The following is a 26,210-nucleotide window of genomic DNA, read 5'->3' as shown; positions in this document are numbered from 1 at the left end:
GGGCCGTATTTCTTTGCCTTGGACACCTGTTATGTTGTAACGGGCAGAGCCTTAGGTATTCGCCAGGGCAGGGCAAGCCACTTTACTGCATCGTGGTGCTGTATGTGGGGGAGGGGTCAGAGAGGGAGCAATGCCACTTATTTGACTCTCACACCACTTTCAGTCTCTTCCCCAGTTACCCAGAAGCAAATTGGGCCCTTTTGGTGCTGATTCCAAGGTGGGTGGGTTTGTGTGCATTCTAGGACCCTGTGGATCTCTCCAACAAACTCTTCTTTGAGGCTGGGAGTTTCTCCTATCACTGAAAGCCCCACAAATTTTTACAGCCAGAGGTTTTGAGGCTTTATTTTCCCACGCTGGAACCCTGGGTTGTGTGGTCTGTCTCACTCTCCAGTTATTCCTCCCGGTTTATCCGCAGGCAAATGTGGGACCACCCGGTCCACCAGCTGCTGCCTTGCCACGTGTGCTCTCCACCCCTTCTATAGGTCTGCATGAATGTTTCTTCTTTAACTCCTTGGTGGTTGGACTTCCAAACAGTTTGATTTTCTGGTAGTGAGTCATTTTTTGTTTTTAAATTTGTTGTCCTTCTTTTGGTTGTGTGAAGAGGCAGAGTGTATCTACCTGTGCCTTCATCTTGGCCAGAAGTCCACCACTCTGTACTTCTGAAAATGACTGAGAGGATTGATTTTAGTTTTAAAAATAAATTTTATCAATAGGCAGATTCACAAATATAGTATTTGTCAATAATGAGGAGAGAGAGTGCATATAACACAGTACTTTTTAAAATAAACTTTTAGGAGGTACTTCTGCAAGAAGTTGAGAAATTACGAAGACAGGAATATTGTTTGGTTAATAATAAAATTATTAGCTAGCCTCTATTTTTGTGCACATGGTACCAGGCAATATTCAGAGCATTTTGCGCATATTAACTCATTGAATCATTGCAACAGCCTTCTGAGGCAGAGGTACCATATCCACCTCTGTTTTACCCATGAGGACACCAAGGCAAAGCAAGATGAAGCAGTTTGCTCAAGGACACAGGTAGTAAGTTGGTAGAACCAGATACCAAACCTAGATAGTCTGACTTCAGAGACTATGCTCTTAGGAAAATAGAGAATATACAGTTATAAGATACTGAAATTATGAAATGGATGTGCTTTACAACCAAAGTAATTTAAAAATCATGTAGATAATTGTAAAACACCTGTTCTGTACCAGGCCCTTGCAAAAGATAGTGATGTTAAAGTGTGTCCTTTTCTGCACTGGAATTCATGGTGTAGAATTCATCTTGTACACAAGACACCACACAAAAAAGATAAGTGTAGGTAAAATGTGCTGAAAATTCTGAGTAGGAAGTGATTCAGTGTAGGTTTCAGGGAGGAGGTGATGTATGAAGTGATCTACAAGTTGGAACAATCTCTTTTTGGTATTTTGTTTCCTCAACAGTTGGCATAATGTGTGGCACATAGCAGCTACTCAGTCTTTATGTGGTAAATAAATGAATAAATTATGGATCTGAGCTGATAGAGGTGGGGAGGATATTTTAGACAGAGAATGGAGTGTGCATAATGACCCAGGCTAATAATATATGTTGAAAATGTGTGGGAGCAAAAAATAGTTTAACTACAAAACAGTATTCTTTGAAAGTAAGTCTTTCCAGGACAGAAGTAGGCAGCCCAGGTTAGAAGAGCCTGAAACTTGGGTTTTACTGTATTATGTTGTACTTATCAGAATAATGTAAGATTATTTAAAATTCAAATAATTCATTTATGTAGGAGGAATAACCTTTATTTGAATGTTAGCAAGAATACTTTATTTTCTCTCTTTTTTTCTTGGACTGAATCCTAGAAATTCCATCAGAGTAGCTGAGGGACTAAAGCATTAGGGTGACAGTTGAAACTGTCTTGGTCCCCTAGACAACTGCACTGATGATTCCAGGCTTACTCACGTTGTCCTAATCCTTTGAACTTCCCGTGGTGCAGTAGTCACAGGTAGGAAGTACATTATTCCCTGCTCTCTCAGGTCTGTGTCCAGAAGTAGAGGGATCATATCTTCAACCACAGAGCTGCTTTTTTTTTTTTTTGGCAATACAGAATAAGTGGTTTAAAACCATGCATTTGGAATAAATGGTACTAACAAAAATGAACCATGAATTTATATTTAATAGTTGAATGAAGAATTATTGTTGTTTGCAGTTATATCAGGTAGTAGACAATTTTGAATAGACAATACTATTTTATGAGGGGTTTTCCCCCATTGAAAATCAGGAAATAGAAATGTTACAGATTTGTAACAAAGTTCACATTTTTAAGACAGATTACTTATTTAACAATTTAATCGAAGTTGACCTCCATGAACTGATTTTATTGTCTTATAATTTCCAAATGCCTTACAGATTTTTCTAGTATATAAGTAAGTATGTTACATTTGTTTATATTTCATTTTAATAATATATATATATTTTAGTTTTGAGTATTCTGTGAGATAGAGGAAATATATTTCATTTAATAATATATAGTTTAGTTTTGAGTATCCTGTGAGATAGAGGAACTAATATCTTTATTTTGTAGATGAAAACACTAGGATTTCAGAGTAAACTGATTTAAATGTCATATGGTAGTGCAGACATTAAAGTAAGAAGGCTCAGTCCTTGGTAATAACTTACAATGACATTGGATGGGATAGGTGATACCAAGATAAAAGATGGTAGGATTTTGCTTAAGCTGCTGCACAGGATAACATTCATTGCCTTTGTTAATTATATAATAGAGAATCTGGCCTTTTACTTTTAGGCTCAGAAGTCTGATTTGGTTTTTAGTTTCTATCAACTGAGACTTGAGCCGTCAGAGGTGAACTCAGATTTTCTAACTTCAAGAGGCTAATGTTTAAATCTTAAATATAAGATTATTAATTTATAATGAGAAATAATCTTTCCAGAGACCTGTAACTTCAAGTTCATTGGATTTTACTTTTGAAAAGCTAAATAATAATAAGAGAAAGCTGTTTAGTGAGCATGTGATCAAGGGGTGTTAGAGGAATCAAATGTTCAGGGCATTAGGCTGTGGTAACCTGATATATTCACCTCACAGTAGGAATGATCGTGCCTCTAGACTGGAATTCTTAAGTTCTGTTTGCTACAACCCCCTACATTGCTTTCTACATTTGGAATGCTTTTCCCAGATGGATCAGGGTTCTCAGACTCCTGGCACCTTGGTTCTCTTCCCTGGACTGTACATAATGGTCTCTGCCAACATTTCCCTCTGAGGCTTTCCTTCTTCTGGACTTTGACATTCTTGTCAATGGAAATTGTAGACGTTAATGTATTAATTCAAAGTGCATTTAAGTCCCTTGCCCTGGGACTCTTGTCTCCTTAAGGTGACTTAGTTTACTTAATATTCTTTTTTCTGTGGCTTTTACTTTTTTCTTTGTTCTTGAGACTGCAGCCATTAACTACATTACTTAGGCAACAAAGTAACACAGGCAAAACTTGTCTCTAGAGCTTCTGCCCAACTCCTTGGTAGAAGATTCCTCTGAATGATTCTGATAAATGAAAATCATAGCTTGGTATGTGATCTGGGTTTAGGCTTATCTACAGTTACAAACTAGAATCTCAAACCAGGAAGAAGTATCTGTCCTGCTTTCAGATTTCTATTTAAACCAAAAGTCCAGGACCAAGTTGATATGTCATAAATGGTGTGGTTGTCTTGCATGTCACTTGAGGTTCAACCACTTAAGTGTTGCATATCCCTAAATTTCTAATTCCCTTAGGCCCAGAAATGAAGTTAATACATTTGCCCATCAAACACCTTTGGGTCATTAGAATATATGGAAGGAAACTTGATTTTTAAAACTTCTAGAATTATGAAGAGTACATACTAAATGCTCTAACTAGCTAGAAAAGATACTAAATGCTTAGAATATTGTTCAGTAAGAAAGTTGAAAATATAGTGATTTAGACACATTTTAAGTTAATGTGTGACTGTTCAAGTTAAAACTTTTAATCATAGCACTGTAAGAAAATTGCTTCCTTCCAAGAAGGCCAGCACTACTCTGCTTGCTCACAGGTAGTGCTGGGTAAACAAGTCCTGTGTCTCATTGGCTTAGGGAAAGTTGAGGGACGGGCCCAGCAGTCACTTTTTATACAATTATGTAAAAATACTACTTGTTAGGTAATGGCGTTAAGTGACATAAGTTGCTAGGAACTAAAAATACCTTTTTTATTTTTTTTTAAAGGAACAAAATAGACGAGTAGAAAGCTCAAATAAAGAAATACAAGAAAAGGAGGCAATCATCAAAGAATTAAATGCAAAAATAATTGAAGAAGAAAAAAAAACTCTTGAGCTAAAGGATAAAGTCACAGCTGCTGACAAATTACTGGAAGAATTACAAGAACAGATTGTACAAAAGAACCAAGAGATAAAAAACATAAATTTAGAGCTGACTAATTCCAAGCAAAAAGAAAGACAGTGTTCTGAGGAAATAAAACAATTAATGGGGACAGTTGAAGAACTTCAGAAGAAAAACCATAAAGATAGCCAGTTTGAAACTGATGTCCTGCAAAGAATGGAACAAGAAACACAAAGAAAGTTAGAACAACTCCGGGCAGAGCTGGATGAGATGTATGGGCAGCAGATAGTGCAGATGAAACAAGAGCTAATAAAACAGCACATGTTACAGATGGATGAACTTAAAACACAACATAGGGGAGAAATGGATAATGCTTTAAGATCATATCCAAATATTACAGTTAATGAAGATCAAGTAAAGTTAATGAATATGGCAATAAATGAACTGAATATAAAATTGCAAGATACTAACTCCCAAAAGGAAAAACTCAAGGAAGAACTTGAAATAATTTCAGGAGAAAAGTCTGCTCTACAAAGACAGCTTGAAGACCTTTTTGAAGAATTGAGCTTTTCAAGGGACCAGATTCAGAGAGCTAGACAGATGATAGCTGAGCAAGAAAGTAAACTCAATGAAGCACATAAGTCCCTTAGTACAGTGGAGGATTTGAAAGCTGAGATAGTATCTGCATCTGAGTCCAGGAAGGAACTAGAATTAAAACATGAAGCAGAAGTTACAAATTATAAGATAAAACTTGAAATGTTAGAAAGAGAAAAGAATGCTGTGTTAGACAGAATGGCCGAATCACAAGAAGCTGAATTAGAGAGACTGAGAACACAGCTTCTGTTTAGTCATGAAGAAGAACTTTCCAAACTAAAGGAAGATTTAGAAATTGAACATCGAATAAATATTGAAAAACTTAAAGATAACTTAGGCATTCACTATAAACAGCAGATAGATGGCTTACAGAATGAAATGAGTCAAAAGCTAGAAACCATGCAGTTTGAGAAAGACAATTTGATAACAAGGCAGAATCAGTTAATTTTGGAAATTTCAAAGCTAAAAGATTTACAGCAGTCCCTTGTGAATTCAAGATCAGAAGAAATGACACTTCAAATCAATGAGCTTCAAAAAGAAATTGAAATACTCAGACAGGAAGAAAAGGAAAAGGGTACACTTGAACAAGAAGTTCAAGAATTACAACTTAAAACTGAATTATTGGAAAAACAAATGAAGGAAAAAGAGGATAACCTTCAAGAAAAATTTGTACAACTTGAAGCAGAGAATAGTATTCTTAAAGATGAAAAAAAAGCCCTTGAAGGCATGTTGAAAATATGTACCCCTGCTAACCAAGAAGAAAAATTACTTTTCATGGACTCCATTAAATCAAAATCCAAAGATGGTAGCTGGCAAAAAGAAATAGAAATGCTTACAGAGGAAAATGAGGACCTCAAAAAACAATGTATTCAACTAACTGAAGAGCTTGAGAAGCAAAGGAACACTTTTTCATTTGCTGAAAGAAATTTTGAAGTTAACTATCAAGAGTTACAAGAGGATTATGCTTGCCTTCTCAAGGCAAAAAACGATTTAGAAGACAGTAAAAATAAACAAGAGGTGGAGTATGAAAGCAAGCTTAAAGCACTTAGTGAAGAGCTTCATCATTTGCAAAAAATAAACCCAACTACAGCAAAAATGAAAAGTTCTGTCTTTGATGGTGACAAAACTTTTATAGCAGAACCATTGGAAATTGGTGAGGTTGTTGAGAAAGATACAACAGAACTTATGGAAAAACTTGAGGTAACCAAGCGGGAAAAATTAGAACTGTCAGAAAGACTGTCTGATCTTTCTGAACAACTAAAACAGAAACATGGGGAAGTTCATTTTCTAAGTGAAGAAGTTAAATCTTTAAAGCAAGAGAAAGAGCAAGTTTTATTGAGATGTAAAGAGCTGGAAATCATCCTTAACCAAAATAGGACAGAAAATATGAGGGGATGTGATGTTCAGTTAAGTTCTTTAAAAGACGGAGTTGTGACTGTGACAAGCAGCGATTCCGAAGGATCAGTTTCAGCAATAAATAAAGATTTTGGTGAATCGAAAATAATGGAGGATGAGAAAATACCTTTTGAAAATATGAGTATTAAAAAAGAAAGCAAGCAAGAACAATTGTTTTTGGATCACTTGCCATCAGTGACAAATGAATTATCACTTACGATAACTGAACCCAGTGAAAATGATAAACTCCAGCAGGAACTTAGTGTGCTCAAATCAGAGCAGGTATGTTTGCTTGTTTATATATGCCAAAGCACATTGTTAGTGTATATTTCATACTAGACATGTTTTTATCTTCCTAAAACATAAATTAACCCGCTTACAGGAGAATGAAACTGAGCACTATAATATAATTTTCATTTGGGCCTATCATTTATTTTTTTTTCTTTTATCTGTTTTTTCTTAAACATTGTTGGCTTTCCTTCAGTTAATCTATGTTGTACATTCTGCTCAAGAAATAAATAGTAATGGTTTCACATTTTCTTTGGAAAGATAAGAGTTTAAATAACTTTGTTGAGAATGTAAGCTTTAGAAAAGTTATTTTTTACTTTTTTGTTACAGTCCCAAAGATTGGTTTCAGAATTTTATTTCATACTGGTGTTTTCAAGGTTCCACAACTGATAATTGACTCTTAAACTTTGAAGTACTCTATGATTGTGTAGTAGTTATGAAACTGTATTTCCCTTGGGGCAGGGGGATCTCAATTTAGTCGAGTTTTCTTCAAGTTTTGTTACAAGGGGGGACCCAAGAAAAGAAGGAATTTATTTATATATAATTGTGTATTTATTTTTACACATTTAAACTTCAGTCACCTTCAAAATGCTCTCCATTTGATGCAGTACACCTGTCAAGATGTTTTTTCCACCGCTCAGAACAGTTTTTGAACTCACTCAATTTTGGTGCCTCTTAGCGCTTCTGCCATTTTTTGTTTCACCTCTCCCACATGGGCAAAACGTTTCCCTTTGAGGACTTTTTTTCATCAGGGAAACAAAAGGAAAAGTTGCTCAGGAGGAAATTGGGTCAATAGGAAGAGTGGAGCACTGAGGTCATGCCATTTTTGCTGAAAACCCACTGAACACTCAGCACTGTGTGGGCAGGTGCGCTCATAAATCACCCATCATGAAATGGGCAAAATGTGTTGAAAGAGTCTTCAAAAAAAAAATTCACTGAAGCCAAACACAGCCTTTCACAATAACATCAACTCCTGTACTGATACAGATGGGTTCCTAAAACACTCATCTAGCAGGGGAAGCCTGTACTACAAGGGGCCTGCCCTCCAAAAGATAATTCCAGTTTTATTTTGGGTCACCTCGTATACCTGAAAGGGAAAAATGTATTAATTCTAAATACAGTTAAAGAATGCCTGTAATAAGGAATACTAGGTCACTCCCAACATTTTATATGTGCTAGATACTAATATTAGAAATAACAGGAAGCCCTGACTGGTGTGGCCCAGTGGATTGAGCACCAGACTGTGAACCAAAAGGTCACGTGTTCACTGGTTCAATTCCTGATCAAGACACATGCCTGGTTTGCAGTCCTGGTCTCTCTTGCACATTAATGTTTCTCTTCCTCTCTTTCTCCCATCCTCTCTCTCTATAAAATAAAAAAGAAAACAACAGGAAAATTCCACTAGGTATCTTGTATATATAATGATATTAAGTCTATTAACTCTAGCTTTATGTGTTTCTTCATTTATGTATCAAATATTGAATATCTTGCCAGGTATAGGAGTATAGTGGCAAACAAAGAAGGTTCCTGCTCTCAGAGAGCCTATATTCTAGTGAGGGAGGCAAGCAGTTTACAAGGAAACAAGTAGTTAGACATAGAGCTAAGTCCTATGAAAAAAATAAAACAGATTATGTGAGAGAGAATGATGGGTAGTGGTGGAAACAGCATTAAATAGGATGGTCAGGAGAGGTCTGTTGGAGGAATTGACATTTGAACTGAAATCTGAATGAAGGGAGGAGCCTACCACAAGGAAATTAGAGCAATTGTGAAGATACAAATAAATTTAGAGAGGGAGACTGGAGAAAGAAGAGTTTGAAGAAGGAAGAGGCCAGATCTTGCAGAGCATTACAGAATTTGTAAGATGTTGAGATTTTATTCTACATACAGTAGGAAGTCACTGGAAAGTAGTCCCTTTGTTATTCTAATATATTCATGTTTATGATATATCAAATGTGAATTTCCCTAATTATATCCATTTTGATAACTTAAATGGAGTTAAATTCATACAGCATAACTATTAATGTTTTGATAAACATCTGTAATTGTTTTCAAAATTTTAAACTGGTTTTAATTTAATTACTTGTAAAAATACCAGAAATCCCTTAAATATTTTTTAAAAGCATTATTGGAATAGGACCTGAATTTGAAGATGTCAAAATGGTCATATTTTTTCAATAAGAATTTTATTTTTCCTACTAAAGACATCTTCAGTGACATTAAATACCCTCTTCTAGACATTAACTTCCAGAAAGTGAAGAGACACAAGCCCGTAAACTGTCCCTGCCCATTTGTCACTACCAAGACAAACCCCCTTATTAGCAGGGAGGAGAGTGAAGTGTTGGTGTGTGTGGAGGGAAGCTCACAGAAGAAATTGAGCAATAATTTATACAACGGTGACACCTAAGAGCAATCTAAATATGCTTAGAAATAATGCTGAGGCCACAAAATGATACTTCTATTCTGGACTAACCTTGATAAATAGAACAGATATCTCTCACTGAAACCAAAGTAAATGAGGTATTAAGATTTTTTTAAATAATTAAAGGTAACATAATTTTGAAGTATAATTCCATCTTATGTTAATATAACTGGGAAGTTTTTGAGCAGAAGGAGAAAAAAAACATCATAGAAGTCTTGTCACTGTTGGGATGCAAGCAAGGAAGAGGAACCGTGACAGAACTGTTATCGATATGATTGGTTAATGATGCTTGGGAACAACATGAATTGAAGTGTATATGTGTAAAATTTAAGATAATAATTAGAATTGAAAAAAGCATATCGGAGCTTAGAAACTACAGGAAGAACCACTAGAATGTCAGCTCCTTGAAAGCAAGGCCCCTGTCTGCCATATCCCTGGGGACGAGAACAATGTCCAACGCACGACAGGCAGTTAGTAGAATTTTTAAGCCCTGACCAGTGTGGCTCAGTTGGTTGGACATCAGCCTGCAGAGTGGAGGGTTGCTGGTTCAGTTCTGGTCAGGGGACATGCTTGGGTTGCAAGTTGGATCCTGGTTGGGGGTACATGCAAGAGGCAACCAGTTCTCTCTCACGTTGATATTTCTCTCACCCCTCGCCTCCCTCTTTCTAAAAATAAATCTTTTAAAAAATGAAATTTTTAAATGAATGAAAAAGAAGAATAAACAAAACAAAGCGAGTTTATCAAGAACCAACAGTGAAACAGCATGTGCCTTTATGTTCCAGTCAGGAATAAGATCAGGATAGCTTTTGTCACTTGCTAATACCGTGTTCCCTAGGTCCTGATGAGTGCAGAGACAAAGGGTTTGTGCTATAAATGGAGAGAAACACAGTTGTCATAATCCACAGATGTAATTAAATACCTAAAAAGTTTCAGCAAATGAACTGAAAAGCTTTAATGTATGATAAATATGAAAAACTTAGTAAAAATATGCAAGATCAATATAAATCTATAATACTTCAGTGAAGGGCATGAGACAAATGAGAAGACTAATTTCTCAATGGGAAATATTTAATATAGTAAAATGATAGGTAGCTCTAGAAAAATCTACAAGGTTTATATAATTCTAATAAAAATTATAATAAAACATTTTTTGAAATTTGATTTAATTGGTTTACAGTTTGTCTAGAAGGGTAAATGCACAAGAAGAGCCAAGAATATTTTTGATAAAGAAAAATAAAGCAGAATGCATGGAACATGTCATGCAAAGGATAATTTTTAGCTTTAAATATAGCAAGTTTGCAAACAAGACATTAAAAATTAAGCTATTCAGTAGAATAGCAAAGTATACACACTCAAGGAAAGTAGAAGAAAGGAAATAATAAAGTTAAGAACAAATACGCAAAGTAGGAATAACCAAGAGAGGAGAGAGTTTTTAAAGATATTGAAAGCTTATTCTTTGAGAAGATTAGTTAAGTTCGAGTTTTTAGTCAGGCCTCTGAGGAGAAGATCAAGGAAAAACAGCAGACAAAAAATAAGGAATAAAAAAAAAGAATCTTAACCCAGGTATAGAGGTTTTAAGAATCATAAAAGAGTACTGTCAATAACCTATCAATAAATTTGAAAGTATAGACAAACTGGATGATTTTCTGAAAAAATAAATTATCAGATCTAACTCAAAAAAATGCAAAACCTGAGTAAACCAGTAACCAGTTAAGCATTTGAAATAGTAGTCAGGAGTATACACTCTTTCAACCAAAAATTTTATAATTGTGTACACTGAAGTCATTCTGTAAGTTGGTATACCAACTCTTTAAACAACAAATATATGATCACTTAACTAAAATAGGATGAAAGAGAGAAGGGAGGGAGGAGAAAAAGGTACCCAGCATATTTTACAAGGCTGGTATAATACTGACACCAAAACTTGACAACAACAGTACAAGAAAGCAAAATAGAATAATCTCACTTGAGTATGGTTGTGGAAATCATAAGTAAAATATTAGCAAATTATTCCAAGGAAGAGAAAACCCATACCAGCATTTTAATAGATGCTGGGAAAGAGTCCTTTTAAAATTAGAGTAATTTATTTATAATTTTAAAACTAGGAAACCAGGAATAAAGAGAAATTTCTTGACTATGATAATGATTTTTATCAAAGTATTTAGCAGATAACATTTGTGGTGGTGAAATTTAGAAGCATTTCTATTAAAATCCAGTGTAGGACTAGGATGCCCACAGTCAACTGTACTGTTTTAACATTGTCTTCAACGCCATATGACAAGGGATAAGAAATAAAGAATTTGAACAGAAGAGACAAACTTCAAACCTACACGAGGTGTTTTGACTTAAGAAAATTACAAAACATTGTACCTTAAGACCTGTTTATATGACAGTATATACCATATTGATAGTGAAAAGATATAATATAGAAATGTAATTTCAAATTAATCTTTACATTCAACTGTAGTTCTAATGAAAATTCCAATAAGATTTTTCATGAATCTTGAAAAACTGATTTTAAAATTGATGTAGAAGAATAAATATTCAAGAACAGCCAAGACAGTCCTAGGAAAAACTAATTTTACCTAATAGCAAGACATTAAAAAATTGTAATAGACAATATGGTTTTGATGCTGGGATGGAGTAGATTAGGTGCGTTTAGTGGAAAACCCAGAAATATAACCAGATACTTGTGAAATTTTAGTTATGTGGAAGAGAAGGCCCCACAAATTAACATTTAATATAATTGAATGAGTGAATAAAAATAGGCAATAAAGAACAAAGCTTATATTTTTAGAAGAGTTAGACATTAAATAAAACAGATGAATGTGTAATGTCAAGTGGTAATAAAGTACGATGTGAGGATGGATCTGCCAGGAGTGAGGTGGCGTGTGCCCTTTTTATGTAGGTTAGGTCAGTGCAGACCTCAGGTCACATGTGAGCAGACGAGTGAATGAGACAAGAAGCCAGGTCAGCAGGAAAAGGTTAGTGTTCAGTAAGTGCTTTTGGGAAATTATCCATACACTGTTAAATGTCAGTGTAAATTGGTACAGTTACATAAATCGGTAAGATTTCATACAGGTATGTGCATTAGCTACAACCCAGAAATTACACTTCTAGGTTAGGTGGTTCTCAGTGTGATCCCTGTCCAGCAACATCAGTATCACTTGGAAACTGGTTTAAATTCAAATTCCCAGGCTCCACACCAGATCTGCGGAACCAGAAATTCTGGAGGAGGGACCCAGCAGCCTATTGTAATAAGCACTCCAGATGAATCTGATGCATGCTAAAATTTGAACCACTACATTGGAAAAGCACTAGCGTATTTGTACAAGGGGATGTGTATAAGAATTCACTGCAGCATTTTTTGAAATATAAAAAAACTGGAAATCCAGTTGATCTCCAGAAGGGAAATGGACAAATTATATTGTATTCATATATACTATATAATGATTGAAATAACCTGTGCCTACATGGGTAACTGAGCAGCATATTGAATGAGAAGAACAGTTTGTAAAATAATACCACTTTGGACCATTTATGTAAATTCTTTAAAACTCCAAGTATAGTACATTGTTGACTAATATATTGAGAGGTAATACTGTAATAAATGGACTGGACTTGAAACTAATTTCTCATAATGATTGTCTCTGGGGAAGGAGAAATGGGAATATAGTAGATTAAACTTTATTTACATTTTCATTCTAAACCAAAAAAGTGTGCCATTAGGAGAGATTTTTTTTTAAGGCAAATGATTAGTATTTGTTAATTTTGGATGTGTATACATAAATGCTTATTACATATACTTTGTATTTCTTTACATTTAAAATATTATTTTTAAACAAATCAAAGATGAAGCCATACTAGCTATTCCAAATACCAAAATTTATCATAAAGTTGAGCTTATTAGCTCAACTTACTAGCTCAACTTTGATGAGATGAAAGAAGCATTGTGCTTCTTTCCTTGAAAAAGGCAAGTAGATCAGTGCAGCAGAGTGAAAAGTGAGACAAATATTAGACTTCAGTTTTCTTACATGAATTTTTAAACTATAATTTCATGTATTTCCCCTTGTCATTGCTGTATATAAGAAAATAAAAGTTAAATTATTTGACTTATCATAAAATTTTCTAATGTTTCTAATGTTCACTTTTAAGAATGATTTAAGGCTACAGATGGAAGCTCAACGTATATGCCTCTCTCTGGTTTATTCAACTCATGTGGATCAGGTTTGTGAATACATGGAAAATGAAAAAGATAAAGCTCTTTGCAATCTTAAAGAGGAACTTATATCTGCTCAAGAGGAAAAGATCAAGGAACTTCAGAAAATACACCAGTTAGAGCTACAGAATATAAAAACACAAGGAACAGGTAAATGGTTTTTAACAAAATTATTAAGTACTATGAAGCAAATAAGTACCACTTAGAGGCCACCATCCTGGGATTCTATCCTTATCTTAGAACCCTTAGAGGAAGGTAACTGTCTGTCCTAGCCTTTGATTCATTTGTTCTTAGAATCATTGAACATTCATTAAGTGCTTAAGAAATCTAAAATCAGCCCTGGCTGGTGTAGCTCAGTGGATTGAACATGGACTACAAACCAAAGGGTTGTTGGTTCGATTCCCAGTCAGGGCACATGCCTGGGTTTCAGATCAGGTCCCCAGTGGGGGCCATGTGAGAGGCAACCACACATGGATATTTCTCTCTCTCTCTCTTTCTCCCTTCCTTCCCCTCTCTAAAAAATAAATAAAGTCTTTAAAAAGCTAAAATCACTGAAATATTTTCCTACAGGAAGTCACAATCCAGTGGGAAAGCAATATAAAATAAACAGAAAACAGTAGAACAATTCTATAATAGAAAATTGAATAGAAAGAATGGTAGGAGAGAGGAGAAAAGTCTGGTACTTCCTAGGAGGGTGAGTAGAGTAAGGCAGTGGGCAGGAGTATGAATTTCAGGGCAGGCTCCTGAATTTTAAAAGTATGAGAGACCACATTCATTTTGGAGAACTGAGTTCAAGGTGTGTGAAAAAGTAGTAGGGAATAAAGCCCAATTTATTGGCAGGAGCTTGATTAGAAACAGCTTTATATACCCTGACTGAAGCATGTTTAAGTTTTATGCTGTAGTGGGGTTAACGTAGTAAGATTTTTTATTTTAAGATGATAGATACCATTGGAGCGAATTAGGGGTGATGAGATTGGTGATGAGAAGAACAGTTAAGCAAGTTTGGCAGTAATTCTGATAAACAGACATTTAACCAAGTGTCATTTGAGAATGGAAAGGAAAGTTTAAGAGTTTAAGAAGTGGCCTGTAGTTTGCAGTTAATATTAATAGTAAAAGGGAGAAGAATTGAAAATGATTCCTAAGTTTTAGGGGGTTTTCTTTTTTTCCCCCTTAGTTTCTAACAGGTAACAGTCCAGGGTGACCCCAGTTATGCAAGTTTGTGGGAAAAATAATAAATTCCATTTGGAATATACGGAGTTAATAATGCCTATTGACTTTGAAAAAGATGTCCAGTAGACAGTTAAAAATAGAAGTGTGAAATTCAAGAGTGAGGTTTAGGCTCAAGATAAAGATTTGGAAATCAAGTCATTTGAGGTCAAGGACAAGAAGAAGATGGCCTGGGAGACTACTGAGTTAGCCAAAATACTTAGATGGTACTATGGAAATAATATTTAAGGGACCTTAAGTGAATTTAAGTAGACATCCTCTGTTCAAGATATCTCTAGGCCATCACTCTTAACAGATTTGCCTGTGGGAATGAGGTGATTCATAAGGTTGTCCTATGGAGTTGCTCTATTGAACAGAGGAGAATGTAAAGAGTGACTTAATTAAGAATATATACTTTTTCACTTCAGGAGTTCTTTGGGTTTGAATTTAGTAAGTTTTTAAGCAGGCATTATTATTGTTGGTATCCCCTTCAGGTAGAATCTGCCTCTTGTTTTTCAAACTGCAAGTTAATTAATGGGTGATGAGTCAGTTTATTGAGTGATGACCAGCATTTTTAAAAAATAAAAGTGGAGTAGAACAGAACATACTGGAATATATGGCATGTAGAAAGAGTAATATTGATTTGTGGAATTTTGTTTCAGTTTTACATGGATGTATATAATTCATAATGATATATGGTTTATTTCTTGTATTGGGTTGCAGTAAAAAAATTATCATGGCATTATATCATTTTGTGGGATAGAAATTGAAAATTTTACAGATTTTCTGAAGCAGTAAATAATGAGCCATAGGAAATGACTTTGAAAGAAACAAAGAGTTTAAAACTAATCTTAAAATTGCCCTCATTATCAGTCTCATAAAAATAATTGCAGAGAAGCTTCCAGGTGACACAGGTTTAATATGATAATAGTACTTTATGTAAATTGAATATCTCATTTCAATGTCTTTTATTAGACGATGAAACGAAGCCTTTGCAAGTGCTCATTGGAGAACTTCACAAGGCAGTATCTGAAGAATGTTCTTACCTTACACAGGTAGGATATTAAATAGGTACTTTAACACAAGAAATGTTAAATTCTAAGTCACTACTAATTTGATGAGCAGAATCATCCAACTTACTTTTCTCTGCTCTCTTACTTCAGTACCACACATAGAAAATGCTCCTGAGTTTTTCAGTTTAAAATGATCAATTTAAGATTTTTTTTCTGGCAATAACTTTGAAACCAAAGAAATTCAGGTAAATTATCTCAGCAGTAGAACAGACAATAGGTATAGCTAATAAGAAACCCATGGACCAATAGAGTCTCCAGCAGGTATATCCTGCCCCTTTCTACTTTGGTGGTTGAGTGAAAAAAACAAAATGCTCTAATTATACTGTATGTAATTAATCATATTTGTGAAGATGGGGTGAAGTAGGAGCCCTTCTACGTTGCTGTTGGGAGTGGACTACCTTGAGAAGCAGCTCAGCAAGGTTGAAGACATCATGGACACCCCACAACCCACTCTTTTACTTCTAGATAGGTTTGTGTATGTGTACAACCAGCTATGCCATTGCAAAAGTGTCTGTGTAAAGTTAAAATATATTAAGTCAAAAATGGGAAACAACTCAGATTTCCATCTATGGGCAAATGAATAAACAAATTGTGGCAAATCTATTTGCTAGAACATCACTTGGTAGTATTTGATATGTGTACTAATGTCAATAAAACTCAAAGGAAAAAAGCATAAAAACATGCTAGAGTGATCACCTCTGGGCAGAGAGAGGAGTGGATGAAATGGGATGTATAATGCTCAATTTCTTTTGACAAAAGAAATTGAAAAGAATATCTTTTGATATTTTGACAAAATATCTGTTTATTAAAACTAGGTAATAAACTTTTTTTCTGCATGTTTGAAATAGTTCAAAATTTAAAATACACGCTTCAGCTTGTCCCTGATCTCTATCCCAGCTGGTGCACTTGTAAATTGAAGGGGAAGAAGGGTAGTTTAGTTGGGACAGGTAAAGCTACATTACTGATTCTGATTACCTATAAAATACAGTACAGTATGTGCCAAGGGGGAGGGGGTGCAAATAACCGCACTGAAGTCCTTTATTCATTCAGCTGTTCTTTAGCCTTCCCCTTCAGACATTGTAGTAAATATGGAAAGAGGACCCAAGTCACAGGAGTTCATAAGCCGAGTTCTTTTTATTTTCATTTCTCCCATTAATGTCTTTACTTGAACCTTAATCTCAAATTGAAATATGAATCAGCTTTTTGTAACGGATCAGCCCTCTTGAGTTTGTCATGAAACCTACTTCTGTCACCAGTCATTGATGTTGCCGTGAACTAATTATTTTGTCTTTCTGAATCCTCATTTGTAAATTGGGTAATCATTCAGGTTTCTATCAATTCTGATACAAAATTTCAATATAGGAATTGTGCTGAAAATCGAATATATTCAGTTATTGACAGTATAGTTTAATTTAAAGCATATTTCAAGAAATAGCAGCAGTAAATTTTACTTTTAAGTCTAGAAGTTGATTGTTATTTTCAGTTGTGTGAGGGGGGCGTGTTAAAAAGCTTATCACATAATTATGGGGCATGTGTTTTAAATGATAGAATTAGTTATTGTTCAGGAGAAAAAAACAATTATATGTCAAATATTTTTAATTTTTGTGTGAGTGTAAACCACAGAAAACTACTCTCATGTTATAGAAAAGTGTATGAATATAATCTGCTTGATGCATTATAATTTCTGTAGAATTTATAGATTTCTTTCCAGTCATCATTTTGAACTTTTCATCCTTGTCTTTAGGTGTTTTTACAAGGGTGGTTTACGTTACAGTGATAACATCAGAATAGGATCCAAGCTAGAAAGTGGCAAATTAAAGTACAAGATACATTCATTATTAGAAAAAAGCAGAAAAAGTTATATATAGTTTTATGTAGTGATGATTATCAATATTTTCCTAATCTAAGAATTTCATTTCCTATATAGAAATTTAGACTTGATATTTCTTTTGCAGATTGATTTGATGTATGGAAGAGTGTTTTCTTACTGATTTTTCTGTTATTTTGACTGTCTTTTGCATATAGGAAGATAATGTTTAGTGGCCTTTAGTGGAAGAAATCTTAATTTTAATTCCATAAAATAACCAGTTTTGTTGTTAACAGACTTTTTGCAGTGTCCGTGGTGAACATACTCCTGCTTTAAAATGCAAATTAAATGTAGAAGAGAGAGTGAGTTCTGGTGTTCATACTTCTGAAAATCAAGAATTAGAATGGCAAGAATGTAGATACAAAGTTCAAGGTAATAAAAGCTTATCACCTTATTAATCACAGTACTTAATTTTCTTAAATCAATTGAGGCTAAACTTTTTCCTTCGGTCATGATTTAATCATTTAGCCTATTTAAGTTTATCATCTTAATATCTTGTCTTTATTTCAGGTTTGTGAAATCATATTGAATACACATTATTTATGATGCAGCAGTTGTGATATGAAGAGAACTGGAGTTGTGCACGTGTTTCCTTCTCTGTTTACCTCCCGTTCCTCTGCTCCCATCTTTTCCTGATTATAATTCTTTCCTTCATTTTATACTATAGCTCCAAACCTTTAAAAGTTATTGTATTTATTGAATAAGTTTATGTCAGTGGTATTTTTTTAAGAATAAGATAGTCTTTCTTAATAGAAATCCTGTATTAGTTTATTTTTCTGAATTGCAGCCTCAGTTCATTTCTTGGTGTCTCTTGACAGATAAAAGTTTTTTTGCTCCTGCCCACTTGAACAAAATGTGTGTGCAAATTAATATGTAAAAATAATGAATAGAGACATATTTTAATATGAAACTGTTAAGTTATCTTCATTCTGGCTATTTTACATTAATGAGATTTTAGGGGTCTTCATTACTAAATATATGAAGTTTATCTTTAGCAGGCATATGAATAATGAGTAGATGAATAATACTTATTGAAAGAAGGAGACTTTTTCTGTGGAGTGAAATTATTTTAATTGTTTATTGTCTAGACTTTCAAGAAAATATGCAAACTCTTCTCAACAAAGTAACAGAAGAATACAACAAACTTTTGGTACTTCAGACACCATTAAGTAAGGTCTGTGAAATGGAAAATGTATCTTAATGTTTGCATTTATTGTATTACCTGCTATTTTATAAGCTTCATTGACCACAAATTTCTTAAATAAGTGAACATGAAGAAGTAGATAATTACAATATTAGTGAGTTGAATAAATATCTGCAAGTCAAAAATTGTTTAGAGAGTTTTTGAAATGATAAAGTAAAATATATGTAAAATGTCTCACAGTAAACTTTGTGAAAGTGTTACATTTAATTTTACATATGACTCTAAACCAGTGGGTCTGTATGTTTCAGAGAAAAATAGTAAATAGTTTAGTTGTTTAGAATACAGCGAGCATGTTTCACACCGTGTTATACATGTCAGATTTCTTTTCAACACTTTTTCTAGGGTTCTGCTGGGCAAGTCAGCTGTCTCCTGTACTGTGGCTCCCTTCGTGCATGCTTTAGGCTGCTCCTTCCTCCACCCTGCTTTGTCAGCTCTTACACCCTCTTCAGTTTTCCAGAAATTTCATGAAATCTCTCTTGATCTCTTATTTCATTGACTATGGATTTACATTTTAAGATTCTTCACTATCATTTTAATTGAGTTATAGGGGGGGAAGAGGAGGTGTATGTCAGAGGTCACTGACGTAAATGCCTACAAAGGCTTAGCTTTTAAAATAAATGAAGACCAAGTGAAAGCTGGAAAAGTGAAACCTGGGGAAAACATACGTCATCTAAAGCGAGCAGAGGCCGCTCAGCTTCACCCTGATGTTGCCACGTAGTAATGGGAGCCCATTGTTCCTGATTCTTTAAATTTGTCAGTTTTATGTGGTCTTTAGCTTTTAAAGATGTTGAAAAGTATGAAAAGTAAAACATTATTTTTAATTAGGAAACAATTAGAAGAAAACAAACAAGAAAAACTGGTCCCCAAAAGAACACTTCTATAGCCTAGATTTACAATCTTACCTTGACTTTGCAATCTTAGGTATTAAATATGTGCTTGGTATATCTTTTTTAATTTTTTAAAGATTTTATTTATTTATTTTAGAGAAAGGGGAAGGTAGGGAGAAAGAGAGGGAGAGAAACATCCATGTGTCAGAGAAACGATTAGTTGCCTCTTTCATGTGCCCCAATCTTAGACCAGGCCCCTAACCCAGGCATGTGCTATGATTGGGAATTGAATTGGCAACCTTTGACTTTGCAGGACAACACTTAGCCAACTGAGCCACTCTGGCCAGGGCACATGCTCAATATATCTTGAGCCAGTTTTTCTTTTAATTCTGTAATTGTTTGACTTTATAGTATTTGCTGCTTTCTTTCTTTTTTTTAAAGATTTTATTTATTTGTTTTTAGAGGAAAAGGGAGGGAGAAAGAGAGGGAGAGAAAGATCAGTGTGTGGTTGCCTCTTGTGTGCCCCCTACTGGGGACCTGGCCTGCAACTCAGGCACATGCCCTGGCTGGGAATCGAACCCACAGCCCTTTGGTTCTCAGGCTAGTGCTCAATCCACTGAGCCATACCAGCCAGGGATATTTGCTGCTTTCTTAAAATATTTTCTTCCCTAAGCTGTGATTTCAGTTCTGTGGCATTTCAGCCTTTGTTGTGGGCTTTGCCCACCCTGTTTACAGTCACCAGGTGTGCAGTGTTCTTATCCACTCCCCTGGCATCCAGATCTCTATCCCAGATCCCTTCTTACTCCTGAGATGCAGATTCCTGTATCCAAATGGGTATCTCTGTCCCTGAATATTCTTTAGGTATGCCTCAATGAACATAAGGGTGAAATTGAAGTTTATTAATTTATTTCCATTAAGCCAGTTTCTCTTCTCTTCTGAGTTTTGAAAAATTGCATTTAACCAGAAACTTGGGGATTATTCTAGACAGTTTTCTCCCCTACCCCCTTGATCCTTCAACATATTGCAATACACTCTGAAGGGAGTATAAAAGAAATGAAAGATACATACTTTGTTCCCATTCAGTTATGTAACTAGTAATTTTTATTTGTTAAATTATGTGTCAGGCTGTTCTATGCATTGGAAATAAAGCAATATACTATTTAAATAAAGCCACTAAACTTAAGGAATTTATAAATTGATTGACTTTATAAACTCATTGAAAGGATATGATGTACATATATGAAATAGTTATCCAAGGCAACATTTAATTAAATATTTAAAAGAAAAGTACTTTTAAAAGTAAGCAAACAGGTAGGCAAATGTTTGATTTATTATTTATTATTAAATAAATAATAATTAAGGAAGATTTTTTGAAGGGAGTGATTTTTGAATTGGACCGTGAATGGTGTGTAGACTTGCATAAGGAAGGGGAGGGAGAATAGCATTCCCGATGGGAGAGATACATGATCAAAGTCTTGGAGGTGTAGGTGTGATATATTTAGGACATATTGCTGAGAGAATAACAGACTCTAAAATTAGAGAGGATAGCTAGCTATACCATACTTTGAATACTATGCTGGACTTTTATCTTGTAGACATTTAAAAGCTGTTGGAAATAGGTGATTATGGGCTGGACATCAGGAAGTTGTACTTTTAGGAAGATTCATCTGGTGGCATTTGGAGGGAGAAAAGAAGGGACAATTCATAAGATATTTTAAGAAAGAATTTGATAGTTTATGTGGAAGGAAAGAGGAGTGATAGGGCCAAGGTGACTCATTTTTTTCATTCTCTTTATCACTGTAACTTGCACATTAGATGTCTCTATAATAAGGCACAAAGTATGGGTGGGTTGAGAGTCCCAAAGACCACCTCCAGATTCAGTGATGGTTGCATAGAAGGATAGGATTCAACATACAGTTGTACTCAAAGATGAGTTTTATTACAGCAAAAGAATGCAAGACAAAATCAGTCTTGAAGAGGTTTGATAAGGCACATGGGCTAAAATCTGGAGGAAAGCAGGGACAAACTTCTAACATCCTCTCCTGGTGGAATCACAGGACACACTTAATTTCTATAGCAGTAGGTTGTGACAGTATGTGCTAAGTGTTGTCTATTAAGGAGGCTTACCTAAGCCTGGGATTCTGTGGGTTTTTAAAAAATTATTGTTATTAGGTATCAGTCATATAGGCATCCTCTGCCCAGCAGAAATCCAGACTTCTAGCCAAAGGAAAGCACGTGTTCACCATAAACCACAGTGTTTGCTCAGTTGAAGCATGAAACATTCTCACCATTTAGGGGAAGTTTTATTTTAGTGGAGGCTACTGTTTACCAGCTGAGGTCCAAGTTGACAGCCAAGGGCCATCTCTTTTCTGCACAGTGTGTAAAAGTGAATTTCACATTTTACCCATTTAGTTAGCTATAGTTACAGAGGGAGGCATCCCAGAGATTGGTTGGGATCAGTCAGCATTGCAACATCCCACCGCCTAACTTGTTAGCCTCTTATTCTAAGCCTCTTGCTCATTTTAGCTGCACTGAACTACTTAGGGTCCCGAACGCAGCCTGATTTTTCACACGTGTGAGCTTTTTGTACGCTGTTCTTTCTCCTTCACGCTGCCTTCCCCCTCCAGTCCTTAGACTTAGGCATTTCTCCCTCCATTCTCCTAGCATCTGTACAAGCCTTGGCTTACAGCATGTACCTTTTTCCATTATTTGAAATACTTGATTACCTACCTGTCTTTCTCCTCTGTTCCCATAGTTTCTTATACAAACTTGCATTTGTATGACATTATTTTTCATATTACTACATTTATTTGTTTATTCTTCTGCCTCTTCCAATAGATTCAAAACCCTTCAGAATCAAGGAGTCTTGTCTTTATTTTTAGTTCTTCTTCCTAGCACAGTGCTTTGTTTATTACATGATAAAGGCTTAATGAGTGTTTGCTGAATACATTAAATGAAGATACAGAAAGGCTGGGCTGGAAGGTGAAGAATTTACTGGTGGACTTTATTTTCACTGGGAAGTAGGAGGCAAGGTCCTCTGTTGAAATGTACTTAGGGGGTAGGAGCGGGAGGACTTGATAAGGGCAGTAACCAACTAAAATAACCTTCATGGGAAATAGCTTTTATCCTCTTGTTGCACACCTGTTTCTCCAGTAGCCTCTGTATGTCATCTGCTCTATCGTGCAGTCTCTTTCCTCTTGCTTTTCAGTTGTTCAGTAATCTAGATCCATCTTATCTATCCAGTATATTTTCCCCATGCTTACCCTAATTAAACCCCTCTAAGCAAGACCATTGTCTTCACTACTTCTAGAACAGGGCATTCTTTCACAAATGCTCTTCCTCGTTCTTCCTTATTGCCTTTCCTAATCATGGCCCAGAATGATTGAGGCACAAGTCAAATCTGACTTCCTTTATAACTCAGACCCACATTTGTCTTTCTTCTCTGCCATTGCTTTTATGGTCAAACTTTATAATTCAGCACTTCTCTGATTAGTTTATTTCCCCAAGTAGAGTGTAAAGTGTTTGAGGGCAGATATATCATATCTTTACTGAGTTTTTATTCTTATTCTCTATTTTCACAATATTGGCCCCATAGTAGATGATTATTAAATATTTGATGAATGACTATACATACACACCTGATTTATTGCTGCCCTGTTTTAACAGTTAAGGAAATAAGCTGAGATTTACCTGTTTTTGTGTTTCTTCTCTTTGTGTAAAGAACAGTGTACCATTTGTCAGTTACCAGATTGCACATAGGTAATATCCAGAGATGAATAAAAGTTATATGATCTGATGATATAAAATTTATTCAGAATTTTATAAGACCAAGTCATATAAATATTGTTAAGAGTTTTTTACTAAGATTCTGTACAGTTCCTGCTTTTGTAGTATATGAATTTCCTCCTGGATATGAAAGAACATTATACTTAACTAATATAATTTCAGAGCTTTGAAGGGAATAGGATGTGAATCACTGCATCAAAAGAGTACATGGAATAACTTAGGAAAATATTTATATCACAATTTTAGGTGATTTTGAAAAAAAAACATTTTTAAATGTTAAGTTGCCTTAATACAGTTTTCTAGATATTGGATCGTATATTTACATCACCATTTTTCTTCTGTTACTTTCAATAGGTTCAAGGGCAGCAGATAGATCATGAGAAATTTGAATGTGCAGAGGAAAACCTACCAAAGGAGGAAGCAGAATTTTTATCAACCCAGTCTCAGATGACTAATTTGCAAGACATTGGTAATTTTGATTATACACCACAATGTGGTATTTTTATACCAACTATTCAGTGTTTGTTATTTAAAAATTTGAGACAGCCTTGGGCATTTCATTGTAACTTCTCTTGTCTCAGTTTTCCCATCCTCAAAATGAAAAGTTTGGAGTCATCTCTTTCATCCCTTCCCAGCTTCTTACATTTCGTGATTCTAAATTGTTTTCAGTTAAAAGACATAAGAATGGTAGACTTAGGGGTACTATGGTTATAAAGATAGAAGTGATCTTGAATTACACTATTCATGTTTACTGGTTTTTATCAGTGAAAATGAGTTTGAATTGAAACCCAAGTTGTTAGTACTAAAAAGCATTATTTTTTCAAAGAGGGATAAATATTCTCTGCACACACAAAAAAGTGATTGTGGTATTTAACTAAGAAATTTGTGTTAAATGTGTGTTTTTTTCTGTTCATATAATTTAGATGTCTGTCATAAAAGCAAGTTATCTACTCTGCAAGATACTGAAAAAATTAAACAACTTGAAGGACAAGTCCAAGAATTAGAAAACCTAATAACCTCCTTGCAGCAACAATTGGAAGAAACTGAAGAAAACTATGGGGCAGAGATCCACTGTTTGCAGAAAAGGCTTCAAGCCATTAGTGAATCCACAGTTCAACCAAGGTACCCATCTACTTATAATTTCATTCAGTTGTATTTGTAGCTTAATAACAATCACAGTATGATCATTTTAATTAAAAAATGTAATTTAAAGTGATTTGAAAGAGATGGAAAGTAGCATTATCAAGAAATAAGAACAGGAGGTTAATTCTTTATCTTAAAATGTATAAAATAAATGTTAATGTAAACTAAATATTTTGAATAGGAGTTTTACTTACACCTTTTTTTATAAAGATGCATGTTGCTATCAATCTGCTGGATTGAGTGAGGCAGTGTGCATGTATTTGTTGTTTATGGTATGCCTAGTCTTTACTACTCTATGTGGGGAATACACAAGGACTCTAAGATGTGGTCATTCCAATCGTGGCTGGACTTTCTCCATTTGACTGTCTGATGCTCATATTAACCATGTCCAAAATAGAACTCTGGATCTTCCCCTCAAAATGTGTTTTTTCTGTGGCCATCTCCATCTGTGGTGACTTCTCTTCCTCTCATAGATCATTTTCATCTATCAGTAAATGCTGTTATCTCTACCTCTAAAATATATACAAAATGGTCTACTTCTCACCATCCCTCCCACCCCCAGTCTTTGCCATCATCATGTCCCTCTGGATTATGACAACAACTCATCTCCCTGCTTCTACCCTAACTCTTCCCCAGAGTCTGAACTCAACAGAGCTTCAGAACTCATCTTTTAAAACTTAAGATAGATCTGGGTGTTTCAATGCTCTTGTGTTCTTACACTGCCTTACTGGGTCCTACCTGATGTATCCCTGTTACCTCTCTGACTGTATCTCCTACTGACTTGCCTGTCATATACTATTCACTAGCCTGTCTACGTGAAATCCTCAAACCATCGGTATGCTCCTGCTTTAGGGACTTTTCATTGCTGTTCCTTTAATTAGTGGACATTGGATCCTATCAAATGTGCATGGAGACATTTGCTCCATGCCAAAATGTTCTCAATACCTAATTCCCACTCTTCTGAAAGATTCAAACCCCAGTACATCTACCTATCCCCATGTGCCTTTACCAGCTAGATTATTGAGGTGAGAAGAGTCATTATTGGCAGTACAGTCACAACACAATTATTGAACCAATAAAACATGATTGTATGTTTTTAATCCTCACCCAAGGATATGCTTTACCAGAGATAGAGATAGAGATAGAGATAGAGGTAGAGATAGAGGTAGAGGTAGAGATAGAGATAGAGGTAGAGGTAGAGATAGAGATAGAGACAGAGATATAGATAGATAGATAGATATAAAAAGAAACATTGATCGGTTGCCTCTTACATACACCCCAGCTGGGAATCAAACCTGCAACCTATGTATGTGCCAACCCAGAATCAAACCCACACCTTTTGGTGTATGGGATGATGCTCCAACCCGCTGAGCCACCTGGCTGGGACAAACATGATAGTATTTTTTATGTATTAATTCTGTAAACCAAAAGTATAAATAAACATGAATTATTTGAACTTGGGTACATTTTCTAAGCACAGATGTTTTTTGACAGGACCAAATATGAAGGACCATTTGGCATGGACCAAAGATGCTCATGGTTGATTCCAATAGGACCAAACTTTAAGGACCTTTTCATATAAACCAAATGTCTCAGTAGACATTTGGACAGGATCAAGTGTCCCTCAGGGGTTCCTTTGACCTAGAATGATCTTTCTCCGCCTATTTGCATGCCCACACACTCTTCTCTGTTGGGTATTTACTCATATGTCATGTTCCCATGAGGCCTGCTCTGATCACCCTGTTTAAATTAATATCACCGCTTAGAACTCTGTGTCCTAATTTTCTGCTTCATTTTTCCATATTACTTAATATTATTTTTTTATATATATAAAATGAAAAAATT

The 26,210-nt window shown here is 35.1% G+C and overlaps 1 protein-coding gene across 6 annotated transcripts in view; it reads left to right on the top strand.

Moving 5' to 3' along the window:
• The window catches only part of AKAP9 (A-kinase anchoring protein 9), a 169,390-nt gene that overhangs the window by 40,135 nt on the left and 103,045 nt on the right, over nt 1-26,210 (top strand). For all 6 annotated transcript variants that reach the window (XM_045827242.1, XM_045827244.1, XM_045827246.1 and 3 more), the window contains 7 exons: nt 4,231-6,615; nt 13,196-13,409; nt 15,441-15,520; nt 17,642-17,777; nt 18,494-18,579; nt 23,577-23,691; nt 24,146-24,344. In XM_045827242.1, coding sequence (XP_045683198.1) covers nt 4,231-6,615; nt 13,196-13,409; nt 15,441-15,520; nt 17,642-17,777; nt 18,494-18,579; nt 23,577-23,691; nt 24,146-24,344 — 3,215 coding nt within the window. The remainder of the gene's footprint in view (nt 1-4,230; nt 6,616-13,195; nt 13,410-15,440; nt 15,521-17,641; nt 17,778-18,493; nt 18,580-23,576; nt 23,692-24,145; nt 24,345-26,210) is intronic.

Source organism: Phyllostomus hastatus, unplaced genomic scaffold, assembly GCF_019186645.2.
Source record: "Phyllostomus hastatus isolate PE091 unplaced genomic scaffold, TTU_PhHast_1.1 phas_scaffold_78, whole genome shotgun sequence".
Lineage (NCBI taxonomy): Eukaryota > Metazoa > Chordata > Mammalia > Chiroptera > Phyllostomidae > Phyllostomus > Phyllostomus hastatus.
The sequence above is the reverse complement of the archived record's forward strand: the minus strand, read 5'-3'. Positions and strand labels throughout refer to the sequence as shown.